General features: G+C 41.4%; 1 protein-coding gene across 8 annotated transcripts in view; it reads right to left on the bottom strand.

The window, feature by feature from the left end:
* Positions 1-23,471, bottom strand: part of Crebrf (CREB3 regulatory factor) — a 75,420-nt gene that overhangs the window by 16,995 nt on the left and 34,954 nt on the right. For 7 of the 8 annotated variants that reach the window (XM_059270240.1, XM_059270246.1, XM_059270245.1 and 4 more), the window contains 3 exons: positions 5,384-5,578; positions 3,264-3,453; positions 1,212-1,285 (listed from right to left, as the gene is read on the bottom strand). In XM_059270240.1, the coding sequence (XP_059126223.1) occupies positions 1,212-1,285; positions 3,264-3,453; positions 5,384-5,578 (459 nt within the window). Of the gene's footprint in view, positions 1-1,211; positions 1,286-3,263; positions 3,454-5,383; positions 5,579-12,973; positions 13,957-23,471 lie in introns of those variants that run through there. The other variant, XM_059270248.1, reaches the window with a different exon arrangement.

Raw genomic sequence — 23,471 nt, 5'->3', positions numbered from 1 at the left:
AAGAAAAAGAGGACTCCTAGGCTCTCATACAATTCAGAAGATCTAAGTAAATCCAGGAATCTGTATTTTTATAGATACAGAAGGATTTCAATGTGCAACCAATGTGAAAAACACAGATCTACACTGTGCACAAAATATAAGTGAAGGGAAATAGTCAAGTCAGTCAACCACACTGGCTAACCTAGAAACACAATTACAACAAGCAAGACCTGACCATGAATTAGTGCATGTCAACAGTGGTGTCATTTGTCTAAGGGACCACAGATCTAGACAGTCACTCTCATAGACTAGAATGACTGACAGTGGCTGCAGTAGTATTTGCTCTGCCTATGACCTTGGGCTACATGGTCGGAAGGAGGTGGTGCTTCTTGCCCCATAGGTGACCTCTTAAAAAGAAAGGAAAAGAGGCCCCTGCTTGCTGCTTCCTGGTGTGATAGGACAGCCAGGTGGATTAGTTCCCAGTCAGAACAGAGGATGAGTTCAGCTGTTTACTGGGTTCTGTGTTCATGAGTGTATTTCCTCAATTTATATCCTAATAAATTCCCTAATACTCCTTAAACAGACTTCCGTGGATTTCTTGTTTTAAGTGGGTATGTGGCTTTCTGAATAGATAAATGCAAATGAGGAGAGCCAACCTGGTGGTGGCTCACACCTTTAATCCCAGGACTCAGGAGGCAAAGGCAGGAGGATCTCTTTGAGTTCCAGGCCAGTCTGGTCTACATGGTGAGTTCCAGGGCAGCTGGGGCCATGTTGTCTCAAACCCTTTCCCCCCACAAAAAACAACAAAAGAGGAGGAGAGTTGTAGTGAGTAGCTTTTCCAGCTTTGACCTGGAAAGTACTACCACCATTGAGGCTTCAGGTAACTGTCACGCCTACCTAGGGCCTGCCCCGAGGCGGGGCCAAGACAGGAGCCCTTAAGACCCAAGATCCGGATGTGCTGGCTCTCTTGGTTCCTGGTAATCCTGGATGTTGGATGGTAGACCGAGCGAGCAGAGTTCTCCGGAGACCACCACTGGAGTGCACTTCACCTCTCCTGGACCCTGTAACCTATACCTTTACTTGTTGTAAGTAAAACCCCCAAATAAACCTCCCTTTTAATTACATGGAGTTGCCTTAATATTTCCACCAATAGAGAGCCAAATGTGTGCAGAGTTCAGGAAGGAGACTATGCAAACCAAGGAGACAAAGCGAAGCTGAAGGCTGGGGTTTACCGTATTCAGTGTTGAGGCCCCACAACTTCACTTTATTAGCTTCGTACTGGGCTTTCTTCTTTAGCCTGCAAGCTCTGTGAAAGGAAGAGCTACTATTAGTTCATTTTCCTTTTAAGAGATGTCAGAATAGATTTCCTTAAATAAGAAAAAAATTTTTAAAAATGATAGTAGATAGTAGCAAAAATTTGCTACTAGCAAACACTTCTCTTTCTTTGTAATTTTCTTCTTTTTCTTCTTTGTGTGTGTGTGTGTGTGTGTGTGTGTGTGTGTGTGTGTGTTAGAGAGCGAGAGTGTGCATGAGTGTACAATAGAGAGAAAGGAGAGGAGAGGAGAGAGAGAGAGGAGAGAGAGAGAGAAGAGAGAGAGAGAGAGAGAGAGAGAGAGAGAGAGAGAGAGAGAGAGAGAGAATGTATGTGTGTTCAGGTACATGCTACAGCGCATGTGTGGAGGTCAGAGGACAGGTTTTAAAAGTTGGTTCTCTTCTACTGTGGGATCTTGGCACTGCACCTGGTTCATGAGGCTTGTTAGACAAGTTACTTTTACCTGCTGAAGCCATCTCACTGGCACCCATCAGGCATTTTTTCTTTTCTTTTCTTTTATGATTTATTTTTATTTACACGTATGTCTGTATGAGAATAAAGCCTTATGTATGCAGGTGCCTGCAGAGGCCAGAATAGGTCATTGGATCCTCGTGGAGCTGGACTTACAGAAGTTGTGAGCACCATGTGGGTACTAGGAACAGAACTTATGTCCCCTGGAAGAGCAAATGTTCTTAACCTCTGAGCCATTTCTCCGGCCCCTAAATGTTTCTAACAGTAACTCTAAGTGTCTTGTTTACTGATGTTTATCAAAGAACTCAATTATAATTATAAAGCACACATCACCATTTATCCAAATCAACTTTTAAAAATTAAGCACACATTCAAAAACTAAAGCTGTTATTAAAAAACTAAAGCTGCTTATTAAAGTGACTTTTAAAAAATTAAGCAAGCAGCAACAGACAACACCCCAACTGTTGGAGATGTGAAGCAAGTAGAGTCCTGTCTATCGTGGTGGGTGGAGAACAGTTCTCAACCACTCTGGAAGACAGCAAAATGGATAGTTTTTTTACAAAGATAAACTATATAGACCTGGGCATTTATCCAAAAGAAATGTAAACTCATACCCACACAAATACCTGTAAGTCAATGTTTACAGCAGCTTTATTCAAACATGCTAAAAATTGGAAGGAACTCAAAGGTCCTTCACAGCTGGAAAGGAGATAAATTGTATAATATTCCTATAAAGACTGACTATTCAGTAATAAAAGAAACAAGTAGCCCATGTGACAGACTCAGACAACCCAGGTACATTCCATGTGACATTCTGGAAAAGGACAGATCACTGTGAGACACTGTTAATAATAATTAAAAAAAAAAAAAAGAGGAGGAGGAAGATCAATGGAGTCTTGAGATATGGCTCAGCAGTTCAGAGCACTGGCTGCTCTTCCAGAGGTCCTCGGGTTCAATTGCCAGCACCCATACAGTATCTATGGATCCAACACCCTCTTCTGGATTCTGGGAGCACCAGGCCTGCAAGTGGTGTATGTGTAGGCAAAACACCCATACACACAAAATAAAATAGATCAATGATTATGAAAGGCCTAGGGTGAGGGACTTGTTCTTACAATTTTCTAAGGTGATGAAAATGTTAATATATCTCATGTTGACCATGTTGGTGGTTATATAGCTGGGTATGTTTCTCAAGGTCATAATAGCATACTTAAAATGGATGATTTTTACTATTCATATACTTCAGTCAACCTGACTTATCAAAAATAAGCAAACCTTTTAGACTTTTCAGTTATACCGTAATACAATGCACTAACTCTGTTTGCCTCACCCCCAATACTTTTTCCTAAAAGCATAAATGCCATCTTCACTTAAAACAACAAACCTCTCCCCAAGAGCTATTTAGTAAATAATTTCTGGAAGTCACCTCTTCTATAAAATCTCAAGGTCTAATCTTACCCCCTAGAGACTACTCACATGGGTGAACATCATTAGAATTTACCTGGAAGCCAGCTTATTTTTTTCTTTCCTTGACCTTGGCCGGGCTGTTAAGGGAAGCTCACTGACTGGAGTCAGGTCACTAATCACTTTATTCAGCTTTCGTAATTCATTACCAATCTGGAGCAGTTTTTTAGGGTTTGGAGTCAGGTCTTCCACATCAGTTCTCCGTGACTTCTTAACTGCATATTTCCCTACAGATCATTTGAAGGGAATTTAAAGATCACTTTAGTGAATGAGACATGCAATTTCTATAGCTGCCACCACCAGCCACTTTTCAGTTTAGGTGCCCTGGCACATTTCAGGAGACACAGAACGTTTAACTTCCTAACTTAGAAGAAGGGCTAGCTCTCCCTCTGTCTAGTCCTGCTGTTAGAAAAATGAAAGGGCCCTAGGGATACAGCTCAGTAAGTGGCAGAGTAACTGGCTAGCATGCACGAAGCCCTGGATTAAACACTGTCTCAGTGCTGCTCTCCTCTAGGTCTGAACCCCAGGATAACAGTCCTAACTCTGCACACCAGGACGAAGTATCTGACATCTCTGGCTGGAACAAGAGTTCAACTGTACACAAAAATCCAGGCAAATTACCTAAACCAAGTTGTGATTCTGGAAACAAGTTTTCAGACAAAAAGGGGATCACCCTGTTTTAAAAGCTCTTCTTCAGCTCCCTCCCTCCCTCCCCTCTCTCCTTCCCATCTCCTAATTACCCCAACCCAATGAACCCCAGGGCCTCATACATACTAGGTAAGCATGACCATTGAACCACACCCCAGTCCCAGCCCATTACTTTCAAGTATCATAGTACACCCAATGGCTTTCCTAAGACTCATCACAAACTACCTGGAATTATTTACTGGACTTTACTTTTTCAGTTCTGATTTTTAAAAAAAGTCTGAATATAAAAATTTCCTGAGAGGTCGTAGAGTATAGATCTGGGACTAGGAAAACAAAGCCCGAGTAACAGACAGACTGGGGGCCAATTCTTGTCTTCCAAAATGCTCAGCAAGTGAAGTTTATGGCGTGAGTGTGCACTCTTTACTGAGTCATTCATACCTTCCCTCTGCCTTTTTGGCAGCCTACTTGGTAGTAATGTGAAAACAGAAGAAATTGTATTTAATCACAGCTTTCTGGATTCACAATTCCAGTCTTGATTTACTGTCCTAGGTGGCTTTGTCCAAGCTAGAGTCATTAGAGAGGAAGGAGCTTCGGTGAGGAAATGCCTCTTAAGATCCAGCTGTAAGGCATTTACTCAATTAGTGATCAATGGTGGAGGGTCCAGCCCATGATGGGCAGTGTCATCCCTGGTTGGTGGTCCTGGGTTCTATAAGAAAGCAGGCTGAGCAAGCCATGGGAGGCAAGCCAGTAAGCAGCACCCCTCCATGGCCTCTGCACCAGCTCCTGCCTTCAGAATCCTCCCATTTGAATTCCTGTCCTGACTTCCTTCAGTGATGAACAGCAATGCAGAAGTGTAACCCTTTCCTCCCCAGCTTGCCTTTTGGTCATAGTGTTTTGTCTCAGCAGTACAAACCCTAAGACATCTACCTAAACCATAAGCTTCTCCTGATTCCTATAAACTCCCCTTCTCCGCTCTTTTTCCACAACCATGTGTCCTTTCTTCCCCTCTGCTTTTCTCCCCATCAACTTTTACAATTCAGTCTCCCCATTAAATTAAGTCTGGGGTGGATGAAAATGGAAGAGAGTGACGAGGAAGGTCTGCTTTCTCCCCAGTGTGTTACAGCAGTCTCTTGGCCATTTCATAGAGTAAGTGGAGGAAGAGGGGATCAGAAATGATGGCTCTCCACACTGATGGAAGCTATATGTAAGAAAAAGCTCTCTTCGATGCCCTCTCCAGTTGACTATAAAGGGCTGAAAACCCAAGCACATTAAGCATTATGGTTCATTATCTCTGTTTACAGTGACACCAGACAGGTATGGTGGCATGTACCTATAGTCCTAGAATCTGGAAGAATGAGGAGGAGGGATTCAAAGTTCAAGGCCATACTGGGCTACACAGTTAGAGGCAAGTCTAGGCTACATACGAAGACCCCATCTCAAAGGCTCAAAAAATACCTCCACATACTAAAAAAGAGAAATGAGCACTAAATATTTTTGAACCCCTCTTACCATGATGTAAGCCATTTTTCTGGTACATATTACTTGGCAAGGTGTCTCGGTTCCACTCAGATGGCCTCAGAATCCTTTCTTGCTGTGATGGTGTAAGTTGTTCACTGTACTCCCAGAAGTATCTTCTTTTCCCTCTCTTCCGAGAAGATACGGAAGCCATTTCCTTCAAGTCCTCTACAGAGTCGTTTTCATAGCCTTAAAAAAAAAAAAAAAATGGTCCCACAACGGTCAAGCTCCATACATTCAAAAGTCTCTCAGAACAAACAAAAAGATCCTCTATCTGTAACTTGAGACGTTTTCTTTCATTGGAAGCATCATCTAACATGTCAAAAATACTACATCAGGTTTATAAAGTCCAGTATGTAAATCTCAAACACATAAATATCTAGAAATTAATAAACATATAACTACACAGCTATCTGACGTGAGCTTCCCTTTGATTTTTGGAAGTTAGCATGAGATACTGCAGTATCTTCACATGAGTAAGAAGACAATTAAATACAAATGTAGGAATCAAAGTGCCATTATACTAAAAAACTAATAAAAAAAAAATGGTACCAGGCACCACAATAGAAATGTAACTTCGCTGATGTCTGACTTTTTACCAATCAATTACACTGGATGTCTCTATAAATCTGTTCAGATGATGCAAAACCTGGAAGAAATGCCACCACTTGTGATACACATTGACCTTTTCACAGAAGTATTCACATATATGTGTATAATTTGAATTTTTGGAAAGTTTAATGATGCTGTCACCAATGGAAAAAAGTACCCCAGTTTACCACGTTGATTTGGGGTTAGACAGAACTGGCCTGGAAGAGTTCAAGTTCATTTATTCCATGTGTACAAGAGCAATGCACTGTATTAATTATGTAAGGTCATATCTACATGAGGTTGGTTATAGAAATTAATAGTCTGTAAATAAAAAGGTGCCATTATTATAGAATGGTACTTAGATACTGCACTGTGATTTCTGAATGTCTGCCCACAAATAGCTGTGCACACTGCTACAGTGGCATCCCAGTTTCATAAGCAACAGTGATTTTCCACCTACCTTTCATTCTATTCCTTTTGAAAAAGCAGAAATGACAGTACCCAACCAGGCTAGCAAATAAATGTACAGATCCATTCAGGTCATTCTTTAGTAGACTTGGTACTTCTTCTACAGGCAGTAAAGGGTATATCTCTTACTAATGAGAAGTTCCAGAAAATACTTAATTCTGAGCTGCTGGAACTATTGATCAAAGTTAGTATAGGATGCCTAGTAACCTAAAATGCCTTCAGAGAATGATTATCATAGATGAACTCCACAAGGCAGTGGAGGTAGGTGCCAAGAAAAATGACCATATCTTCCTTCTGAAACATGACTTTGGAACTATCCCTAAAAAGTGATGACACCTGTTCATTGGGGGAAATCTTTGAATGTTAGAATTTTATCAAGGTTTCTTCAGAGTCACAATCAGGAGAGTATGATTCTATTTACATAAAGGCAGAAGTAAGGAGACATACTGGCTCTTGGGGGTTTGGGTGGAGTAAGGGTATGACTATAAAGGAACACGAAGGACTTTAGGGGGTAATCAAAATACTTTCTGTATCTTGTTTGAGGGGTTGTTACATGAATGACTACATGCATTTGTCAAAACCCATATACCCAAACAAGGTACTCTTACAGAGAACAACCATAAACAGAGTCGGTTTTGCTGTATAAAAATTGTACCTTAAAAAACAGGATTTTAAAAAGAAGTCTAGATTGTAACACAGTGCTTAGGCACTTGTTTGGTATGTGTGAGGCTGAGGGTTTATACTCCAAGAAAAAAAAGATGAATTTTAAAAAAGATGAATTCAAAGATTAAAAAAGATAAATTCAAAGAGCAGAATGTGTCTGAGCAGTGGTGCAGATAAACCTTGTGCTTTATTCCTCACATTTATAGTGCATTCCTATGTGGCTAAACAACATAAAGAATGTAATGTTAGGTTTTTTTCCTTTTCTGACCCTCCAAGAGTGTAGACATCTATCTACAGATAATGAAGCTGCATGGGCTTCACTTCACCCCTGACCAAAATATGTCACAACCATTATAGAATATCTGTTTCTTCAAAAGCAATGAAGAACACAGTGTGACAATGAACCTTAGGTTCTTCTCTTTAAAAAAAAAAAAAGGTACATGGGCAAGTAAGATGGATCAGTGGTAAAGGCACTTGCTGTCAAACCTGGGTTTGATCCCCAAGAACCATATGGCAGATAGAGAGAGCTGACTCCTACAAATTGGCCTCTGACCTCTACATATGTGCTGTGGCATGCCCCACATACACAATAAATAAATGTAATAAAAATTTTTTAAATGTACACAAGCTAAGTGTGTTGACATATTTACTTGTGTATATATTTTATTTCAGATTAAAGGATTTTATCTTGCTTTACTTATCAACCCATCTTTGAAAAAGAGGCAAGGGTCATATTATGCCACCAAAAGAGGCATTTTTAACTGGCACTTGCTTCACAGTAGCTACACAAAAAATTACTGACTCACAGAGATCACACCCCTCTCCCCCAAACAGACAGGTAGCCAAAACAATCCTGTCTGCCTACCAGCACCATCCATAAGCAGTATTTTACAGAATTTTACTCTAGTCCAAAGCATAGGGGCAGATTTGAATCCACTTCCTCAAGCAATCCCCCTTTCCCTCCATATTTCAGTATGTTCCCTTAGACAGCATCTACCATGGCCAGTCTGCATAATTGCAAGGCCTTTTAACTCACTCAATACTCATGCAATTCATTTGACATCTCTAAGAACCTGAGAGGAAGAGATTGCCTCAGTTGCACAATCTAACATGATGAAAGAGGTCTGGCATAATTAGCAGAATTAAGATGAGTCAGGTCTTATGATTCAAGGAGCCTAGCTCTGAGTCCATGCCTCACTCCCTTACCTAACTAACAGACCGAGTGATCTAAAAGTCTTGCTCATTTAATCCAGTCACGACAATGTTTATTTCTTCCTCCCACATAAACCATTGGATTATTAGGTTTACTTATGTGTACAATCTTTTCCCAAGGAACATTTTAGGATGCCAGCTTTCTGTGGTGACATTTTTGTTGTACTCTAATAAAATTTGCCTGATGATCAGAGGACAGAGCCAGCCACTAGATTCAACACAGAGGTCAGGCAGTGGTAGCACACACCCTTAATCCTATCACTTGGGAGGCAGAGATCCATCTGGAGCTCTGTGAGTTCAAGGCCGCACTGGGCCTACATGAGACTGATCCAGTCTATGAGAGAAAAAAGAACCAGGCAGTGGTGGCACACACCTTTAACCCCAGTATTTGGGAAGCACACATGCCATTAATCCTAGCACTAGGAAGGTTGAGATAGGAAGTGAAATGGCTGGGCGGAGAAAGGCATATAAGGCATGAGGAGACAGGAACTAGGCCTTTTGGCTGAGGACAGGAGCATTTGGTCTGAGGATTTGTGGAGACAGGATTGGCTGAGGAGTTGGCAAGGTGAGAAGTGGCTGTGGATTGTTTCCTCTGATCTTTTAGCTTTCACCTTGATATCTGGCTCTGGGTTTATATTAAAAGACCATTTAGGATTTGTGCTTTCCGACCCAACCTTTTCTAGTAACGTGTCCCATAAATTTATCACCACCCCACCCCCAACTCAACAGAGTGTCTCCAGCCATATGCTTTTCAATATAAAGGCCACAGTGACCAAGCAGAATGCAGATAACATGACATGCTCACATCACTGGTCTAACATTCAGGGCCATTTATTTTTCTCACAAAATATGCTCTAAGGAACACATTCCTGTAACAGAAGTCTCCCCCTGCCACCCAAATCAATCTGTGGCCAACTTGTACAAAACCATGATTCTGCATTATAGAGACTCACAGAGGTTTCCTAGTGAGAACTTACTCAGGGTCCGAGAATCTGAGCTTGCTTTATCTAGCAGGGCTGCATAAGGGGATGATTTGGCCACGGGCATGGTTACCAGGTATTTGGAAAAGTCTATACTTGGCTGTGCGATGTGCTTTGATCTAGCAAGGGGGAGGTCTTTTGCCCCACCCCTTGACATTGTTATAAAAAGTCCTTTTGAAGAGGCAGATGGGACTGTTGGGTTTTGATCCAGGTCCTCCTGAAGCTATCCTGTGCTTCTGTCTCCTCTTTGCTATCTTTCTATCTAAAAGTTTCTTATCCCTCTCTCCTCCTCATAGGAACCCTTTAAAAGGTGGCCTCCCACAGATGGTGCCAGAACTAGGGACTTGGGTACAGAGGAAGTAAGTGGGGGAGGAATCACCACGGAAGCAGTTGGACATGTCCTGTTTTGTGTTAAGATTAAGGTGGTGGTATTTTATTCTTCGGGAGCAAAAACTGTATATAGAAAAGTTAGGCTGCAGCAAGTATCTCTATCTAGGTTTCTCTCTTTCTCTCTCTCTCACAATTTCTATCTATGAAATTAGGAAAAATTGTAGGGTTTAGGTATAGGAATATTGTTTAGGAAGAAACTTAGGGTAAGAGTAGAATTTCCCTAGTGCTGGACCTGAAAACAGTGTCCAGAAACAAGCAGCCACTGCAGACTTAGCAGTCTGAGAAAGAAAAGCCGCTATGGGACAGGGAAATAGTAAGCATATGGTATAGGAATATTGTTTAGGAAGAAACTTAGGGTAAGAGTAGAATTTCCCTAGTGCTGGACCTGAAAACAGTGTCCAGAAACAAGCAGCCACTGCCGACTTAGCAGTCTGAGAAAGAAAAGGCGCTATGGGACAGGGAAATAGTAAGCATATGTTTGTATATTCGTTTGTAGAAAGTTTGAAAACTAGAGGAGTTAAGGTAGAACCACAACAAGTACAGAGGTTCTTGGAGTTTGTAGAGGAACTGTGTCTTTGGTTTACAACTATGGGACTGTTGATGCAGATTCCTGGGGGAGAATCAGAGCCAAAATGCAACAATATTATAAGGAACATGGGACGGAAAAGATTGCCGCGGAAGCTTTTGGCCTGTGGGCATTAATTCAGGACAGCTTAGATCTAAGTCCCAAGTGGCAGGGAGAAATTTTCCGAGGTGAATACGGGTGGAACAAAACCCCCTGCTCCGCCAGAGCTGCCACTAGATGAGAACACTTTTACAACATCATTCAACCAGGGTCAGTTCCCTCTTGTCCATGAAGCCAAGTTTAAGGAACAGAAGTCTTGGGATGAGATAAGGGAGAAACTGAAGGGCTTGAGAGACTTAGTAATTTCTCTTTCTCAAAAACTGGAGACTCTTCAGATCTCTCCTCCTCAGAAGGGTACTCATCTTCCTTCTATGGGGTGGAATTAGGGAATTAGACTCACCTGGGGGATCATTTATCAGAATGGCAAAGTTGCCCCTAATTGCCTTGGTGCAAAAACCTCCTGGAACATGGCAAACCCTCACTATTAATCCTGCATCTCCCCTCAAGCTAGTATTAGGGAAGCAGCTAGCAGAGGGAAGGAAGTGCAAGGCTTTCCAACGTTCCCATAATTGAGCAGCAGGATGTCAAGGGAAATAATGTGTGAGTGCATGTTCCAACTGCTTTTAAACAACTAAAATAATTTAAAAACAGCCTGTAATCAATATGGCCCAACGGCTTTGTTCACACAGTGTTGTCAGAAAATGTTGCTTTGGAAGCCCTGCCTCCTGGGGACTGGAAACAGATGGCCAGAGCTTGCCTGTCAGGTGGAGATTATTTGTCATGGAAAAGCAAGTTTGTGGAGCAATGTCAGGCCAGAGCTGAAATAAATAAGGTCCAGAAGATTCCCATTACTTTTGATATGCTTGCCAGAGAAGACCCTTATCGAGAGACAGGTCAACAGTTAAATTTTGATATGGCAATGTATGCTCAGGTTAATGCAGCTGCCAAAAAGGCCTGGAATAAGCTTTCATCATCTGGAAGACAGACTGAGGATTTATCAAAGATAAGGCAAGGGCCTGATGAATTGTTTCAGGATTTTTGTTTCCAGGCTAATGCAAACAGTAGGCAGGTTAATTGGACATTCAGAAGCTGGACTTCTGCTTGTTAAACAGCTCACCTATGAAAATGCTTATGCTGCTTGTCAAGGTGCTTTAAGACCTTTTAGAAAGAAAGAAAACTTCTCTGACTATATTTGACTTTGCTTGGATATAGGGCCTTTGTACAATGAGGGGATAGTCATGGCTGTGGCACTCCAGGGAAAAACAGTCAAGGATGTTCTTTACCAGCAAAGAAATTATGGCTCTAGGCAAGGGAAAGCTGTCAGATCACTGTGAAGTTGCTTTGGGTGCGGACCAGATGGGACAACATGTCAAGAGGTGTCCTGAAAGGGGAAAAAGCTTAAGGGATATCAATAAGGAATGTGGGTTGTGCCTTAGATGCAAAAGAGGGACACACTGGGCTAGCAGAGGTCTATCAAGGACAGATACCCAGGGGAATCCATTTCAGGAAACAGATGGAGGGGCTAGCCCCAGGCCTCAACAAAGTAGATCTTTGGGGTAATTCTGTAGTCAGGCTCCCAGCAAAGCAATTTATTCAGGACCTCTACAGAGCAACCCCAGGTAGTGCTGGATTAGATTTCAGCTCTTCCATCTATACAGTTTGACTCCTGAAATGAGGATGCAGGCACTCCCTACTGGTGTTTATGGACCTTTGCTGGAAGGCACTGTAGGGTTATTGCTGGGAGAAGTACCAACATGCAGAGGGGGTCTTTGTTGCTCCTGGAGTAATTGACGATGATTATGTGGGAGAAATTAAGGTAATAACTCATTCAACCAAGGGAATTTCTGTAACAAAGACAGGCCAGAGATTTGCAGAGTTAATTTTAGTTCCTTAGATACAAACAAAAAATCCAGTTAAAAGGGATGAGAGCCCAGCGGCAGTGGCGCACGCCTTTAATCCCAGCACTTGGGAGGCAGAGGCAGGCGGATCTCTGTGAGTGCAAAGGCCAGCCTGGTCTACAGAGTGAGATCCAGGATAGGCATCAAAACTACACAGAGAAACCCTATCTTGAAAAACAAACAAACAAAAGGGGGGGGATAAGAGAGGAGAAGCTGGATTGGTTCATCAGATTCTTATTGGCTACAAGCCATAGGTCCATAGGATCCAGAACTCACTTTGGTTATAAACGGAAAAAGTTTCTCCGGTCTTTTAGACATGGGTGTGGATCTGTCTGTTATCCTTGCTAGTCAATGGCCTTCCAAGTGGCCAAGATGGAAACTATTACACAGCTGAAAGCGTTTGGTCAAACTCAGAGTCCTGAGCAGAGTAGCAATGAACTCTCCTAGAAAGATGAGGAAGGTCATTGTGAGATCAAAATGAGCCATAGTTACTGAAACAAGTCAGTCCAGATTCCAGAAACCAGGAAGTGTAAAAGTACAGAGTCACAAGGTAGTCACAAGGTAATGCCTGCCAGACTATGGAATGTCCTCTCCCTGGTTTCCAGGGTAACTGAACATAAAAATGCCCCCACCTGAGGGCAGCCAATGAGAAATGGTGGTGGGCAACCACTCCCTTAGAAGTAAGATTAAGCCATGATTTCTAGAAAGCCCCTAGAAGCGAGCCAATCAGAATTATACCCGTACTAGCACCCCTAAACGATGTAACCTTGTGATTTTTCCCTTCAAAAACTGAGTTTGCAGACAGGCGGGCACTTCCTCCAGCCTCCACTGCATTGGATGTATTGGACGAAGTCCCTGCCTAGGCTTGTATTGCTTTTGGATATCCCAGAATTAAACCTTGCTTTTGCATTCCGGCATGCTCGTCTTTGGTGGTCTCTCTGGGGGTTGCGATCTGGGCACAACAAAAGATGAGGAAGGTCATGAAGTAACTTTTTGGCCGTACATTTTCCCTCACTTGTCTTTCATAGTATTAGCGGGACCAGCCTTAATATTATACATCCCAGGAGCTCAGGAGAGAGAACTACTAACGGCAAAGACTATTTTCAGGAAATAGAATCTCAGCATACCGAGCTCTATAGTCCACTTGCTTTAATTCCTCTGGCATAACATCCTTTATACACAGCTCCAGTTCTGTTTCCATGTCTAGCTCCTTTCTTGCCTGATTTCTCTCTATACTTATCTATTGCTCCCTCTAAGTTCTATCTTAATTCTCTCATCTTAATTTTGCCTCATCTTGGTCCTTTTCAGCTTGTTCTTACCCAACTAGTATTTCCCCATCTGGCTCTTTTTTATCTTTTATCTCATTTTTCTAGTACTCTCTTCTAGCCCTTCAATCTAGTTCTTCCCCATCTCAGTTTGTTCCTCGTAAGTTCTTACCCGTCTAGTTTTTTCATACTCTTTTCTCTTCTTTGATCTCTTCGTGTCCTGGAAGTCCCAGTATATAAAGGGAGGGTCCAAGCTAAATTGTGTAAAGCTATTTACTTAACGTCCACCTCACCTAGGCAGTGTCTCTTTGTGGAATTTACCTTAAGTCAGGAGACTTGCCTGTGGGCTGCTATCACTGTTAGTCCTCGGAAGTTGGGCGCCCCCCTGGGTGGTGTTTCCTGTAGTCCTTGAAAGTGGCTTAGGGAGATATCTGATTCCAAAGAAAGCCTTGCCCTGAGGCTGTTCTCCAAATACCTGGAATGTGTATGTCCAGAGAGTGATCAGTCCACAGTTAGCCCTTCTTAGGGAAAAGTCAATTGGGAAAACTATGAAGGCACACATGATTTTCATAACAGAATACAGCTGATATATAACAAGCCAACTAACACCAAAAACTCCTTGGGATTTGGCTTTCTCTGGAGGAATTCCCTGATTCCTCTAGGTAGTGACTTTGCCATAACCAGCTGAGTTCTTATGATATATTCTTGTGGCCTGCAGCACACTTGACTGTAAATTTGTGGAGTCAAGCTGTTATGAGCCGTATGGGAGTATATTTATATAGCCCCAATACAGTCATCACTAAACAAAAGGTTCCTGACCAGGAGTTGGTAAAAAATAGTGATCGTCAAATGTCATCTTTGCTCCCTAAAGAAAGGGCTAATAGGGATGGATTAGAGTATTTTTAGGAAGGGTTATTAAGCAGCCTGTACTCCATGTAGATCTTATAACTTGGAAATCTGACTATCCTGTGTGGATAGATCAATGGCCCCTCAACAGAAGAAAAAATACAAGTTGTCCGGCAGTTAGTACAGGAATAGTTGGATGGTGGCCATATCGAACCTTCTAATTCTCCCTGGAATTCTCCGATTTTCCTGATTAAAAAGAAGTTAGGGAAATGGAGGTTATTACAGGATTTAAGGAAAATTAACGAGACCTTTGAAGCCTGGACTGCCTACCCCTACAGCCATACCAGAAGATACTTAGAAAACTATTTTGGATTTAAAGGATTGTTTTTATACTATCCCTTTGGCTCCCCTAGATTGTCAAAAATTTGCATTTAGCACTCCCTCAGTTAAATTTAAAGAGTCAATGGAAAGATTTCATTGGAAGGTTTTGCCCCAGGGAATGGTCAATAGCCCAACACTGTGTCAGAAATTTGTGGCTCAAGGTATCCAAAAAGTTAGAGATCAATTTCAGCAAGTTTATATTATTCATTATATGGATATTTTGCTTGCATATAAAGATGAAGAAATTTTGCTTGACACCTTTTGACAGCTTCAACACTGTCTTACTTGTGTAGGGCTAATTATCGCTCCAGAAAATGTAAAGACAGCCACCTTTTCAATATCTAGGATATATATTATACCCTAAGGAACTAAAGCCTCAAAAATTGGAAATAAGAAAGGATAGATTAATAACTTTAAATGATTTTCAAAAGTTATTAGGGTACAATCAATGGTTGCGACCTTATTTAAAATTATCTGCCAGTGATTTGGAACTTTTAACTGATATTTTAAAAGGAGATAGTGATCCTAATTTGCTCAGACAGTTAACTGAAAAAGGTAGACAGGTTCTTTTGCATTGATATTGAATGCTATTCAATATCAGCAAATATGTCATATTAATTATTATCTATCCTGGCACACACATTATCTTGTCCACTAGACATACTCCTACAGCAGTATTATGGCAAAACAGTCTTCTTTTATGGTTACATCTTCTTGTTTCACCAGCTAAAGCATTAAATCAATATTATGAAGCCGTAGCTTGTTTGGTACAGAAAAGCAGGATTGAACATAGATGTTATTTTGGCAAAGAACCAAGTGTGATTAGTGTTCCTTTTACAAAATAGCAAATTGATTGGCTTTCTCAAAATAATGATTCTTGGGCAATTGCCTTTTCTCGGTTTCTAGGTCAAATTGATAATCAGTTTCCAGCTGATGAATTGTTACAATTCGTTCAAATGCATTCATTTATATTTCCTAAGATTGTGACGAAAGATCCCGTAAAAGATGTTATGCTAGTTTTTACTGATGATTCTTCCAATGGGAGGGCTGCTTACGTTGTCAATGGAAAAACCTATGTAGTACAAACAACCCCAGCTTCAGTACAGATAGTAGAATTACAAGTGGAAAATATAGTATTTCAGTTTCTTGTAGACAGTTCATTTAATTTACATACAGATAGTCAATATATGTATAGAGTTCTTCAAGTTATAGAAACTGTTCCATGCATTGGGACTAGTAATAGTCAAGTTAGAATGCTGTTTGAACAAATTCAAGATGCTATTCACCAAAGAAAGCTACCATGCTTTGTGGGTCCCATTAGAGCTCATTCCAATCTTCCTGGTCCTTTAGCTGATGGTAATGCAACAGCTGACAAATTAACACAGATAATTGCGTTATCCCAAGTAGAATTAGCTCAACAGTCACATGCTTTTCATGATCAAAACAGCAAAGTCTAAGAAAGCAATTCAATTGTACCAGGGAAGTTGCTCAACAGATAAACAATGTGGAGTGTGTCCGAAATATTTTCCTGTACCTCACTTGGGGGTAAACCCTCAAGGTCTTCTTCCTAATCATTTATGGCAAATGGATGTCACTGATATTGCAGAATTTGGCAAGTTAAAATATATACATGTAACCATTGACACTTATTCGGGACTTTTAATGGCTAGAGTGCAACATGGAGAAGCTACAAAACATGTAATTGCCCACTTCCTGAAGTGTTTCTCCTATACAGGGATACCAAAAATTATTAAAACTGATAATGGTTCTGGATATAGTAGTAAAGCATTTCAGCAATTTTGTTCCCAATGGCAAATTGAGCACCAAACAGGCATTCCTTATAATACTCAAGGACAAGGCATAGTGGAAAGAGCTCATGGCAGTCTCAAGATGCAGCTTCAAAAAATTAAGAGGGAATTGTACCCTCAGTCACCACATAATGCACTGACTCATGCTTTTCATTCTGAATTTTTTGAATGTAGATGTCCATGAGCAATCTGCCATGGATAGATTTTGGCATGATGGCACCTGAGTGACTTTTGCTCAGGTGAAATGTAAAGGTCCTTGCACAGGATTATGGAAGGGTACTGACCCTGTTTTAATATAGGGTCAAGGGAATGTTTGTGTTTTTTCACAAGATGAAAATGAAGCTCAATGGCTGCCTGAGAACTTGGTATGGTGCATGGAACAGAGGAATGTCAGCTCTGATGACACCGTAGCTGCTGATGCTCCCCCAGAGGATTTGGAGTGAGAGCAGCCAAACCGGTATTCCTGACATTGATGTTCTATCCTGCAGTCTGGGGAAATGAGGAGACTAAGGGGGCCCCCCAGAATGCTAAGAGTTTGGGACAAAAGGTTTTGTTGTTATTTGGTATTCAAGGACTAAGATTGTAAAAGCTGTAATGAAACGGAGCCTGGGGCCACACCACTTCTGATTCTAGTGGCTAACCAATGCATAGCTCCTTTAAGAGATGGTTCCTAATTCCTAAAGAGCTCTGTAGCAGCTCAGTTACCTTGACAACCACCTTGACCCTTGGGCAGCTCTCCTAGGGAAAGCTAACTGAAAGTGCTGCTGTAACTGAGAGTGAAGTTTCAGCAACGCTTGTTTGAATTGTTGTATTCAGGAGAACTACAACGATTTTGGGTAAAGGGACCACCCCCTGGCTGGCAACTGGCTACTGGACACACTTTCACCATGGCGGTGTGCCACAACTGGCTCCATGATAGCTGGGAGGGCCTGTCGGGGAAAGTGGTTCAGGAATGGGGGGGGGGAGGGGAGTTGGTTACAGCCCCTGGCATTGGCACTCACTGAATCCCGGGGCCAAGGGAGTTGAATATAAAGATTCAAGAGCCACTGATGAATTAGGCTCTGATTTCAAACTTTCAGGGGAACTATAAGACTGTTAGAACTGACTTTTTGAACTTCGAACTTCAGAAATGGAAGTTTTGAGTTCACCTACAATTTTAACTGTGCTGACTCACAATTTATGTACCCTCTGTCTTGTTGGAAGAAAATGTAAATAATTCTGTTAAGAGATCTTTTTTGAATGTTTGCTAAAGTATGCAAAGTAATCCTATAGAGTTTGCTTTTAAATGTAAGTTTGTAAGAATTGTAAATATGTATAGTAATATTCATACTAGTTGTAAATATGTATAGTAATACTCATACTAGAATTATGTTAATCTTTTGATATTGTGGAACCATGGTTTGGTGAAGCTAAGGGAGTCTTTAAGTTTGATATAGTTGCATCAGGAGTTTATTGATTTAAAAAAAGAGCTTGGCACAGCTAAGGCTGTTATAGACATCTTAGACCCATCCTAAAAGGACATTCCACCTTGGTCATCCTCTACTCCTTTGCTGGGAGGTATGGCAGCTCTAGGGATTGCTGTGGTTGTTCCAACTACTTGCAAGCTCTTAGTAGGGACCTGAGTCAGAGCTGAGTTAAGCTCTGTACTCTGCCAGAGGCTGGTAGTCAGACATAGGTAAAGTTCTTCTTGCTAGCTGCCAACCTAAGACAGAGTATGATTGATTGATAGAAAGTGTATCTCTATGATGGGTAAATCTGATTAGGGAAGAAGGATGACTTAAGACAGATACAAATTTGCAGGCAAATGGATGGAACTAGAAAATATCATCCTGAGTGAGGTAACCCAAACCCAGAAGGACAAACATGGTATGTACTCACTCATAAGTGGACTCTAGATATAAAGCAAAGAACAATCAGACTGCAACCCACAAAACCAGGGAGGCTAGCAGTGGGGACCCTAGGATGACTGTGGCTTATAATAAGTTTTGGTTTTACTCAATTACTGGGCAAGCCTCAGTGAAACATTTCACTATTAGGATAAGAATTTATACTATCTCAAGCTGATAATAGATAGATAGATAGATAGATAGATAGATAGATAGATAAACAAACAAACAAACAAATAAAATGGGAAAAGAAAAAAAACAAACAAAGAAAAAGATTGTATTGTAGAACAGGGACTTGTATAAATCACGACTGTGGTAACTGAATTTTACAGTGCTGGAGCTTAAAAAAATTGTTAAAATAAAAAAAATAGACATAGATACAATCTATCTGAGGGGTCTGAGAGGCCTTTTAATATATTAAGAAGGAGGAACTGTAGAGACCCACAGAGGTTTCCTAGTGAGAACTTACTCAGGGTCCGAGAATCTGAGCTTGCTTTATCCAGCAGGGCTGCATAAGGGGATGATTTGACTACATATGGTTACCAGGCGTTTGGAAGGGTCTATACTTGGCTGTGTGGTGTGCTTTGATCTAGCAAGGGAGAGGTCTTTCACCCCACCCATTGGCATTGTTATAAAAAGTCTTTTTGAAGAGGCAGAAGGGACTGTTGGGTTTTGATCCAGGTCCTCCCAAAGCTATCCTGTGTTTGTGTCTGTCTCCTCTTTGCTACCTTTCTATCTAAAAGTTTCTTATCCCTCTCTCCTCCTCATAGGAACCCTTTTGTAAAGTGGGAGCTGGCCTTTGTGTATATTAGGTATTAGTTATATGGAAATTAACACAATCCTTGCCTTAATGGAATTAAGATGGAACCTTGGGCCTTCTGTATGGTATGCTGTGGCTAACTCTACCATGCTTCCCAGCTTCTCTCAGAGTCAATAAAGGCCAGCTCCCACACTGCATCTCTAGTTGGCCAAGCCACACAGCACATAAACTTATGAAGAGACTCTGAGAGAGCCTGGTATAGTGTTGCACACCTTTAATTCCAGTACTCAGGAGTACTTTAATCACAGTACTCAGGCGGGCAGATCCCTGTGAGTTTGAGGTCAGCCTGGTCTACATAGTGAGTTCCAGGACAGTCAGGGCTATAGAGAGGCCCTGTCTCAAAAAATAAAGATGATAATAAAAGAGAGAGACTCTGAGAGAAGCTGGGGAGGCTGCTCCATGGTAGAGTTAGCCACAGCATACCATACAGAAGGCCCAAGGTTCCATCTTAATTCCATTAAGGCAAGGATTGTGTTAATTTCCATATAACTAATACCTAATATACACAATGTCTAACATAAAACAGATACTAAAACGTGTTTTGATAAATGATGTCTTGATTCTCTTCTCTACCCCTCTTGTTTTTTTGCTATATCACCATAATGATCTAACTCACTCCTTGCTGCTATGATACAAAGGAAGTTAAGCTTAGAGTGGTGGTGTACACTTTATCCTTGTACTTGGGAAGTAGAAGTGAGAGGATCAGGAGTTCAAAGCCACCTGTAGTTATAGGTCAGCTTGGACTATAGTAAATTGTGTCTCAAAAACAAAACAATGACAACAAAAAGGAAGTTAAAAACACTGTATTTACTAAAATTCAAAACACATATCTCCAGTTCATACAGACTACAGGTAGGGTCAACTGTGAAAAATGCTCAGTGAGAATTACAAAATAAGCTCTCACTTTTAAGAGAATGAGTTCTTGTTCTTGAACCATGTAATTTTACAACCCCAAACAGTTGTGGCCAGTCTACAGGATAGGCTCTATTATCATTAGGCAGCTAGTCCAGAAGAGGGACTGGAACTCTATTTTGCACCTATCCTGGAACTTGCAGGCTCATCAACTGCAGCCATTTGCCAAAAAATAGCATCTCAGGAGCTAGTCATCACAAAAGGGCCTTTATGACCCTATCACCCAAACCCAGACTAGTACTCTGACAGGAGTATAACTAGCCTTATTTTATTAATTGAAAAATGTCTTCCTATTTCTCACCCACAATTTACTTTTGCACCCCTCAAGTTGCTGTTTAAATCTTTCTTTAAGAATAATTTGCACCAGAAATTGTTTTAAAGCCCAAATATCTTCTACAAAATTGTGTTAATTTTATGGTTCGAGTATGTCATTCACTAACATCTAGAGCACTGCCCAAGCAATACTAACTAAAAGAATCACTTCAAGTCAACTGAAAATGAATGTATCTAAATGCCATATTTATCCAGACACTTAGTAGTGTTATTACTGAGATCCAAGAAGAGAACACATCTACTAAGTGCCAGCTAATGCATAAAGCCACTGCCTAACTGCTTAAAAAGAGCAATCTCACAACCAAGGGTGGTATGCTATGTGACCATACAAATTACTAATCTTATATTCTCTGTATGAATCAAAATTCTGAGAAAACGGAAATGATGGTATAGGGATTGAGAGTGATCAGTTCACCCATATCTCAAAAGACTGAAAATGCAAATCTAATATGGTGAGCATACCAGCATGGTCTGTTAGAACCTCCAGGGAATAAACTGGGAAAAGCTAGAAGATATCTATCTGAAGCACTGGATAGTGGCTGCAAATCTGTAGTCTAACAGAGAAGTAACACAGAAACTTAAAAAGCAGAAGAGGTCCTTTCTCATCTTCCAGCCATAGTAGAACTGGTATCAAGAAGCAGTCTTCTGCAAAGACCCTTATGGGGAAGGCCATCACATTGAAGGCTGAACCCTCAGACATTATGGAAACCATAAAGTCCAGGATAAAAAAGAATTCTTCCTAATCAACAAAAGCTGATCTTTGTTGGTAAGCAACTCCAAGAGTGGTGTGCTTTGTCTGACTACAACATTCAAAGGATTCTACCTTCTTCTTGTGTTAAGAAGCTAAGAGAAGAAGCGTATACTACTCTCAAAAGAATAACCAGTTGGGTGGTGGTGGCACACACCTTTAATCCAAGCACTCAGGAGGCAGAGGTAGGAGTTTGAAGCCAGCCTTGTCTACAGAGTGAGTTTCAGGACAGCCAAGACTACACAGAGAAACTCTGTCTTGAAAAACCAAAAACAACAACAAAGAATGACCATAAGAGAAAAAAAGTTAAGCTGGCTTACTGAAATATTACAGGGTAGATGAAATGGCAAAATTAGCTGCTAAGAGCCCCTCGGATAAATGTACTTCTGGAGTTCTCATGGCCATTCACTTTGACAGACACTACTGTAGCAAGTGTTAAATACACAAAGAACTGACAAAGAGTGAGGTGGGGGAGATTATAGATTGCTCAGCCCATGCAGTTGGCTGCCAAGCCTAACTTCCCTTAGTTTGATCCTTGAAACCTATACATTGGAGGAAGAAAACCAACTCCACAAAGTTGTCCTCTGACCTCCACATATGCACACAGGCACACACACCTACATACATATGCAAACACATACCTTATATATATGTATATACACAAAATATGTGTGTGTGTGTATATATATATATATATATTTAATGCAGAAGATGGGGTTAACAGTGCGGCTCAGTGGCAGAGCATTTGCCTCACCAGAGAGAGCTAAAGAGATAGTAAAACAAAAAGTAGAACAGGAAAAATATAGTCCACTTTAGAGGGGCTGGTGCCACCTGGGGAACTAGTAGACTGCCAGGGAAAACTTCTCTTATTCATTACTTGAAAAGGACAGCCCAACACCATCTTAAGACCAAAGCAGCAAGACACAATTTTTTAAAGTTCTTATTTATTTTTACTTTATGTGCATTGGTGTTTTGCCTGTATGTATGTCTGTGTGAGGGTCACATCCTTGAAGCTGGCATTACAGACAGTTGTGAGTTGCCATGTGGATGCTGGGAATTGAACTTGGTTCCTTTGGAAGAGCAGAAAGTCTCTCCAGCCCCGCAAGATGCAATTTTTTTTAACTTTCTTTTTTATTTATTCTTTGTGTCTTTCACATCATGCATCCCGATCCCACCCATCTCCCGTTCCCTGCCATCTGCCCTCTGTCCTTGCAACCCCCCCCCCCACAAAATAAAACAAAATTAGAATTTAAGGTCAAAAAAATGGGGGAAAAAAGCAAGGGGAAATTGTGTCATGGAAGCTGCAGTGTGACACAGTGAGTCATACAGTAAACCCCTTTATCCAAAATCTTTACATGCAGGTGTTCATTGCAGAGAATCATTGCTTTGGTTCAAGGTCACTTCTCTGCTACACTATTAACAGTGGGCCCTCACTGGGACTCTTCCTGGACATCCACTGCTGTCTTGTGTCGTGGAGATTCTGTAGCCTTGGGTCTGCAGGACTTCCCCGCCCCCACACACCGGTGCTCCAGCAGATCCAGCATTGCCTTGGCTAGTTCACCCCTTGCAAGGATGAGTAAGGAGTGGGGTCAGTTCTCCTGCTTTCATATCCTCAGGGCCAGTTCTTCCACACCTACACCTTCAGGGCCAGCTCTACTATGTTGCCCAGTTCAGGTGTAGGGGCCACTCTTCTGAGTGCTCTAGTTGATGAGGGGCAAAGACAGCTCTCCTGCTCTTAAGACCTCAGGGACAGCTCTCTCACCTGAGGTAGAGGGATTCCCCCTGCCCTATGCCACCACATGACAGATAAGTAATGGGGATAGCTCTCCCATCTGCCTTAGGTATTGACTGGTGGGGGAAGATGCAATTTTAAAAAGACCCCTGAAGAGTCAAAAGCTTGCCTAGCCAGGTGCATTGGCACATGCCTTTAATCCCAGCACTGAGATAGAGGCAGGCGGAACTCTGTGAGTTCAAGGCCAGCCTGGTCTACATAGTGAGTTCTAGGACAGCCAGAGCTACATAGTAAGACCTTGTGTCAAGGGAAAGAAAAAAAAGAAAAACAGCTTGCCAACCCAAGACCCTTGGTGAACCATACTCTTGTAAAACACAGGATAAGAGTTACCAGATTATATGCTAACACCTGAAAAGCACACTGAAAATGTGAGAAAGTCTGTACTTTCCACAAAGTACTCAACAAGGTAGAAACATAGCTGGAGACAGAGCTGGCAAAGGAATACAGACATAGGTTCCAAGCAG

The sequence above is a fragment of the Peromyscus eremicus genome, chromosome 8a, assembly GCF_949786415.1.
Source record: "Peromyscus eremicus chromosome 8a, PerEre_H2_v1, whole genome shotgun sequence".
Taxonomy (NCBI): Eukaryota; Metazoa; Chordata; class Mammalia; order Rodentia; family Cricetidae; genus Peromyscus; species Peromyscus eremicus.
Note: the sequence above shows the minus strand (reverse complement) of the source record. Positions and strands in the feature narration are given on the sequence as shown.